This window comes from Mesitornis unicolor, unplaced genomic scaffold (genome assembly GCF_000695765.1).
Source record: "Mesitornis unicolor isolate BGI_N332 unplaced genomic scaffold, ASM69576v1 scaffold47815, whole genome shotgun sequence".
NCBI lineage: Eukaryota > Metazoa > Chordata > Aves > Mesitornithiformes > Mesitornithidae > Mesitornis > Mesitornis unicolor.
Window position 1 is genome coordinate 10,960 of NW_010187072.1, and position 8,326 is coordinate 19,285.

General features: G+C 41.4%; 1 protein-coding gene across 1 annotated transcript; it reads right to left on the minus strand.

Annotated features, from left to right (window-relative positions):
- Window positions 1-1,357: 1,357 nt before the first annotated feature.
- TMEM171 (transmembrane protein 171) lies at window positions 1,358-8,031 on the minus strand. The gene is made up of 3 exons (XM_010185325.1): window positions 7,370-8,031; window positions 5,549-5,690; window positions 1,358-1,604 (listed from the first exon to the last, which is right to left on the minus strand). The coding sequence occupies exons 1-3, from the start codon at window positions 7,998-8,000 to the stop codon at window positions 1,376-1,378; spliced, it is 1,002 nt and encodes a 333-aa protein (XP_010183627.1). The 5' UTR covers window positions 8,001-8,031; the 3' UTR covers window positions 1,358-1,375.
- Window positions 8,032-8,326: the final 295 nt, after the last annotated feature.

Consider the following 8,326-nt stretch of genomic DNA (forward strand, 5'->3'; position numbering starts at 1 on the left):
GTAGAAATAAAAGGCTTCCAAACATCTCTGAAGAACTCTGCAGGTGAGAGGCATGTTCACAGAAAGATGACATGAAGCAATCACCTCTTCCTTGGCACAGGAGGGAACGAGTGCTTAATTCAAAGCTTGGCATTCTGCTACAGCCAGGTTCCCTGAAATTCAGCAGGGCAGAAGATGAGGTGTAACTGAGGTCCCAGAGCATGCAGGTGAACTCAGTTGAACAAGACAGAGAGTGCTTTTGCAAAGTGTTTTAATGCTGGTAGGTTCACCATGCTGAACCAAGCTCAAACAGTAGCTCTGCCACCTTGTTTCTGGGCACAGAAGCAGGTCTGTTTTTCTCAAACAGGGTTCAGAGCAAGTCATAAAGCATCAAAGGTCAGCAGCAACTCAGTTCCTCCTAATTATCCTTACCTATTACAAGCAAATCCTTCAGTTCAGGAATGGCTGCAAACCTTTACAAAACAGGATAGAACCTGCAGTCACTCTGTCTTGGAGGCAGGCAGCTACTGCTGACTTAGAGGCTGCACACAGGCAGAGGGCTGTACTTCTGAAGCATCTGTGAAGTGCTGCAGCAGCTTAAAACATCTGTTGCAGGCGTTTTCATGAAACTGCCTCTCTTGCACTTGCTGATAAGCAACCTCTGCACCTGGAAGACACCACTGCTGAGTGGAGCTCACTCACAAAATAAGCACTCCTTGTATGAACTGATATGTAACAGCAATAAAATTCCCCTGAAATCAGTCATTACCACTGTTAAACCGTTAGCCTATTAACAATCCTCAGTGTTGCCTTAGGGCTCTTAACTACTGGATAAAACTGATTTTCGTAGGGATTACACTTATGTAAGGACCAGAGAGGGTCTAAATTAAGCTATGGACTGTTTGTTACCATGCAGACCAAAAAGTAACCTTTTAAGCTCTCTGTAACATATTTGGTCTCAATCTTATACACCCCTGTTTGTGATGCTTTCAGAGTACTATAAAGTTAGTAACTCTGCAAACAAGTATTTTCCACAAGTCATACAAATACAGAAATAAAAACACTACCTAATTATTTCTTTTTTGAAGCTCCAGATTTAATTAAAATAAATGAAAAAGTTTGTCTCTACTTAGCACCTGCATTATATAGAAACTAAAGATGTAACAGAACAAGATGAGCATTTAACAGTATTGCAGTGAACTGAATCCCTTCAGACTACTTGCCCTGAAGCTCAGAATTACCTAACATTTCTTAAAACCCAAATTCATAATTTATGCTTTTTGATGAAAAGTTAGACACAGCCAACATTACTGCTTTTATTACAAATGTAAGTAAATTTAAAAAAATTGTAAATCTGAGTGTACAATTTAATTTGAAAATGAAGACTGACAGTTCTCTATGAACTGGTGTCAGATATAGCTAAGGAAATGGATGAAGAGGATGAAGAACAAGATGGACAATAGTCATTATTTATTATTGATGCTTTTTCTTCATATTTTGGAGGTGATTCAGAGGAGACATATAGCATCGGTGAAATATCTGAAGGTGAGCTTCTTCCAGAAATCGTATATATGGTTTCATAGTCTCTAACAGCAACTGTTCTTTCAACATCTGCAAGCTGTGCTCTACAAAACACAAAACTGCACATTAGCATAATGCATTTTGCTGCAGTGAGTGAAATTCCACTTGACCTACATAAACATACAGGTATGCACACACTCCCTAACAATTCCTGAAGCAAAGAACTTGCATAAGCATTGGGATTTCATACTACGGTCTATATTATGACTCTCATGAAAATTCTGTTACTTCAGAGAAGAAGGGCAAACAAGCTCCCTTCTAACCTTTTAACATCACCAGTCGCAGTCTGGCATATGGGTATTAGCTGCTTTTGGTAGGGCTATCTCACAATCTTATTAAATCTTCCAATCCTAAGCTTCTAAGGTATCTTCCCTTTTGTAGTCTGTGATATCCACATTGTCCCCTTCTCTTATGAAAGACAGTTACTAGATTAGAACGTCACTGCAAAAATCACAGTCCTTAGCCATTTAAGACCTTATATGAAAGGCAACTTGAAACTTTTCTTAAGCTTTCCAGCAAACCATGACAGACATCAGAAAAAAACCAACCACTTCTGGGATCAGATAATGACTCTGCTTCCTATGAGCTCTCTCATCCAGCACAGCCTCCACCACAGCACTTGGTAACAGCACACAAAGCAACAGGCTGAAAGGGCAAATCACATTTGCCTAGTAATCACCCACATATGAAATCACTATTCCCGTTCTGCTTTGGGATCTTTAACCATGGCACTATGCTACAAGGAATGAAGCCACTGCTTTGCTTTCATGAAAGGGCTTGGGAACCAATCTGTACTAGTTAAGATGCTGTGGCTAATCCTAAGTGCCAGGCCATGGGAGATCACCATCTAGTGAAATACCCAGAGGCGGTATCAGCAGACAGGGTCTCTGTGAGGATACTGGTGAGCACCCCCAGTCACAGAACACCAAAGCAGGGTGTCCAGGGTTTCCGTATCCAACGTTGAGGTGTTTTGCTCACTCCACCAGAAACTGTCCCAGCAAGCTGGCCCACAAACTGCCTCTTTGGGTACATACGCTCACAAGACTGGGAAGTCCAGGCAGGCAACTAATAATGATTAAGTAGATGGGATCACACACAAAGCCCAGAGCATAGGAACCGTAATTGTGGCAGCTGATTCAGCTGCAGGGGATTTTGTAGGAGAATGGGTGAAGGCAAGAGGAGTCACCTAGCATATGCACCAGCAAGGAGAACTCACAAGAAGTCTGAGGAACTAGTTTTTGTGCCATTCCCCCACCCCGCTTTGTTTTTCTTTTTTCAGTGCAGGATGTGCTGCTTGCATTCTTTCAGCCTTTGATAATGCACACTTTTTACCAAGTACATGGGCAGGCAGCTCACATATGAACTGAGGGCCAGTTACAGGGTAGAGAGGACTTATGTGCCTTAGTTTTGTGCATTATACTTTTACACATGTGGTACAAAAGTCAATCTATTTCTCAGCTGCTTGTAAGGCTACAGCACAACACAGCTTTCATATATAATCCCATATTTATCCTAGTTATCCACTCCAGCCTGGTCTTCTGAATGTATTTAAACTGAAATTCTTTTTGAGGGTTCCCTGACACCATATTTGAATTGGCTACCTCAGGGCTACCAGAGGTCCAGGTTCACACCCAGGGCAAATCTTTACTCTACACACATCCATTTGCTTTGTACAAAAATCTGGGATGTACATGCCAGAAGGGAATACATTGTATGCTGGATCTGTAGCTCAGTGCGGTGTCTAGCTCCAGGACCAGCAGCAGCTGGTGTGAAGCACCTTCCAGCTGTGGATCCATTCACCCAGCCTCATAAGAACACAGAGACTCCACATAAATTCCTTCTTTCAGTGGCAGGAGTTTGTTTTCTCTCCTGCTTGCTCTGGGAGTCCTTTGACTGCAGTAGTAGAGCTTCAAGAGCTGATACATTTCACTTGCAATCTGAGAACAGGCAAAGACTTTTACAGTTAACAAAATAAAATATTTCTTCACACAGCAATCTGTGCCTGGTCATGAGAACCACTGCTCTCTGGAAAGTACTTTGGCTTGATCAACCCCAACATTTTCTCATCCCCATATTTACCTTTGTCATGCCAAATTGGCAGGTGTTTCAGGTACTAAGAAAAGTATTCTCTCAAATAATTTAAGTGGAAAAACAGCAGACTGAATGAAGTATGTGTGTAGTTAGGGTTTATTAGGCATTACATCACTCAGCACAAGTAAACAACCTCAAGCTGGACCTCAGACAGAAGGAAGGTAACACTGAGTATCTCCCTTCCCTAGGTAGTATGTACATGATCATATTTTTTGTTTGGGGGCCAGTCTCTCTAAGAGGGTGCTGCACTATTAGCAAGGTAGAGTGAGTAGGTTTTTTGATAGAGACATGTTTATTCTACGTTTAAAAAAAAAGCAATTTCAAGAAAAGGCAAAAGGACAGTCTGGCTTGTGGTAATAGCAACAGAAGGAAGCATCTGGTGTCTCCAACAAAGATGGAGATAAAATGTTTGGAGGTGGGCGCTAGAAAATAAAGGACAGTATGAGGAGTTGTTGATGTTTATTAGCTAGAGAATAGTGTGTCTTGCATAGCAGAGCTGAGTCTGAAGAATCCACCAGGTATACATCAAAGGATGACTAAAAAACCACAGACATAACAAGAATAAGCACCAATACTAACAAAAGTATCCTCCTCCTGTGGCATTTAGGTCTTTGGGCAGGAACAGGGTTTGTGCTTGCTTGCTTCAAAGGAAAGATCAGCACTAGAGTTATGAAGAAGTACCAACATTAGGCACACAGCTGGTCACAGAATGCACTGCCTCATGTAAGTGGAGAAATCTGGAGTATAGTGGAAAGTTTAATGGCGCAACAACTACTGCAATTGGACGCAGCCAGGCAGGCTAGGACTCTTGCAGCAGTGATGGTGCTTCAGATGCTGCTGCAGGAACAGCCTTGTAAATCAAAGCCCTCCAATGAAAAAGTCCTACACCACCTACTAACACACACAGATCAAAACCAAGCTGACATAGGACTTTCCAATATGTAAACCAAGTGAATTCTGGATCAAAAAGGGCTTGAAAGTAAGTAGGGGGCTCTAAGCATGTGGCATCTAGCTCTCATGGCCAGATCTAGCTCAGGCTCCTAGCACACGGCCATTGCAGTGACATCTTTTACCCTCAAGTTAGCAGCACACTGGTGGCAATCCACAGGGGACAAATAACTCTGCAAGTTCTCATGGTGCAGACAACTCTTCAGACAGTCACCACTCTGAGGTTGGTGGTGGCAGCTTCTAGCAAAACAGCTGTACTCAACATACAGAGGAGTTGCTGCATGGGTAAGGTACAACTTCTTGAAATGAAGCTGGCATTACAACCTCCCTTTTAAGCTCCCTGGAGAGTCCTGCTTTTCTCCCACAGTATCAAGGAACCCTTTTATCTCAACACACTGCCACAGCAGGAACAGTGCAGACCAGCATGGCAGGTCTTGCTTCCTCAATGCGGTAAGGGTTACAGGGAAAACAGGACACACTAAAGCGGCACTCCTAGGGTCACAGGGCCTGTGGACAGATGTCACAAACGGCTCACTGCTCTGGTTCTACAGAGGCTTCCTAAAATCTGGCAGTGTGGATATCATGCCACTGGGCCAATGCTATCAGAGGCACCTTCTCTTAGACAATCTGGAAGAAATATAATCTAAGTACATTCAAATAGGGCCACTAATTAAGGCTTTGTTTTCACTTCAGAACTTCTTCTCAGTCATAATAAACTGGTAAGAATTTAACCTTCATGAAGAACACTCTATGGTTTGTGATTCTCCTTTTATATTAGGATATTTTAATGCCATTTCAAGTAAGGCATCTGAAGTAAGGAGAGTGATGCACTAGAAAACTTTGTAGTGCCTAGTAGAGAGTTAATTAACAGTGATTATTTCAGAACATGGTCTTGGATACCTTGAGAAATATCTCAGATTTCCACAGACAGACAAGGAAACAGTCTTACCCATCACTGAAGATAGAGTGGTATGGTGGAGGATTTTCACTTGTAGGCAAACCACTTGACATAAGACAATGTGTCACTGTTGGTGAGAGAGGGTCGGCAAAATAAGGTGGTGGTGGAGGTGGGAATACCATTACAGCATCACCTAGAAAAAACCCAGCAATTACTACCTCTGAAAAACTGAGCATCGTTTATTCTAACTGTATCCTAGAACACTGGCTGTCTTAGGAATTACAGTATTTGTACCTGTCTACCTTTTAAGAAAAAGTGCAATGATCCCACATACAGAACTGTTATATTCTGGGCTGTTAAGAGTACATTGGAGATAGATTCAGAACCAAAGTTACCCCAAAAGAAAGATGTAGCACATTCATAAATGAAAGATTTCATTTAGAAAATACAGCTGGAGGAGGGGGAGTGTTCCACCTAGCTAAGAGACAAACTTCTTCACTGTTGGCATTCTTCAGAAACTGGATGTGCAAAGCACATGGGTACTGTTGGCTCACTTTAAGGGTAGACAAGTATTTAGTTTTTCTCACGTATCTAACAGGGGCCAGTTTAAGTTTCTCACTGCAGTTTTGTATCAAAAGTATTCAGATTATTACTGATACCGATGACTAATTTTGTGTGCCTTGACAGTTCCCCTATTAAATTACTTGTAGCTGAAGGCATGCTACTAACATTAGTAACACGACACTATTGATATGCAACTTAGTAGTAAGTGACCTGTTCAGCCTATGTGCCAATTTCAACTTCATAATTGAGGTGTTTAAATTTTTTGTTGTTGTTGTTAAATAGAAAGTTCGTATCAGTCACTGAGCTTGCATAATTTATATTAACATCCACAGCTGCCTGGCATCTTTTCTGCTTTGTAATTTGTGTGCAGGGACAGGTCAAGGAACATCAAAAACACTGAGGGGGATGTGTTTTCTAGCTGAGTCACCACTGGTGCAGAACATCACTACGCCAACCAGAACTCAGCCTTTCAGTTTTACTTTTCCTGATGGAAGTAGAAAAGGAAACCAGTAAATTTGCTTTCTTGTCTTTAAAGACAAACTGAGTTCCTTTCTACAACCTTATGATTTAACCTGGTCGCTGGAAACCTGACTCACGTTTTTGAAGGATCACCAGGTTCCAGGTCTGTACATTGGTTTGACAAGCAGAAGGGAAAGAATTTTGCAAAATGAACTTCAAGTTTAGTCAGATGACAGTCAAGCAATAACACTAATCCTTTCTGAGAGCTAGAAAGTTATCGGAATAATCTATGCATAGAACATACACACGGGGTATTAAAAGTAGTGCTTTATGCAGGGGAGCATTCTCTCTAACATACTACATTTACTCAACTACTATGCAACTAACAGAAGCATCTTGCAAATACATCTCTGAAAGATGTGGCCATGACTAAAAAAAATACAATACACTGCTCATGAATCAGATTCTCCTTTTTAAGGGGTCAGAGCTCAAGGCTAAATTAAATCTTAAATATAGACTCAAGTTATTAGACCTGTGATTTGCAGTCTCAGCTACACCCTTTGGGAAAGGAAGTGGCATTGGCCTCATTTGTGTCAGATTACATGGCTTCTTTTGCACAACAGTCAGACCTTTCTTTTTACATCAAAGGAGAGGTTTTGTAATTGAGATAAACTGAACTGACCATACAGAAAACGTAAGAGACAAAGCAACATTTTTCTGTTTTGGCTGGTTTCACATACCAGAACTGACATGCTTAGAGCTCAAATAAGTAATATTCAGAGGTAAATCACTAGTGGAAAAAAAGCCCTACTAACTCTTAGATGTAAAGTTCACACATTATTCACCCACCTACTGTAACCTGAAAAGAACCAGGGCTCTGAGGATGTTCTTCACCTTCGCAAGATTCTTGGTTGAGATTTAAGTTTTGTTTCTTTTTAACATGAGCTATCACAAAGAAACACAACCCAGTGAGCACAATCAAAGGTCCCATGATTTGAAGTGACAGGAATCCACAGCCCTGGAGGTCCACATCAGAGCTGCCAGTGTGGTTGAGCTGTATGCTGTGCCAGCCAAGGCTGCAGCCAGGAACCCAAATGCCCAGGATGCTAATTAGCATTCCACTAGTTAAAAACAGGAATCCGAATATGAGAAACTGGGCAAACTGGCAGCTCCCACGACAAAAAACAAGGCTGTACACCTGCTCATTTTGCAATTGTCTTTGTCTGATATACAGCCTGGCTCTTGATCGTGCCAGTAAAACACAAACCAGTCCAGTTACAGCCAGCACAGGCCCAGCAGCCTTAAGGGCTCCGTTACAGTCACTGAAGGTTCCAGATGGGCATGACTGGAGAATAAATACTGAAAGCAGGAATCCAGTGCAGAGCAACACAGCTCCAAAAACAAAAAGGTAGAAAATAAGTTTCCCATGTTGTCCATTATTTCCTTCACCTCCTGGTGCAGGAAGAGCTACTGGATACATTACAACAGAATCTCCTCAAGCAGATGAGTTGGGGTTGTTTGGGCTTTTTTTTTTCCTGTTAAGTAGCAGTAAAATACAGTAGATCTGTGAACATGAAAATACACAAATGAAAAGAAGAAAACAAAACAGTGAGACTACATTATAATTTTTATATGTATATACAACCTAGCCTCTATATAGTAGCCTATTAGCATAGGTTACTCAGCCTATATTGTATACTCTCAGTATATTTTCTGTTTTGTAGTACCTCCATTATGGATTAAAAGGCCTAATCAAGTTTGCTGCCATTGAATGCCAATGAAAAGACCAAACTTGCTTTACAGTTA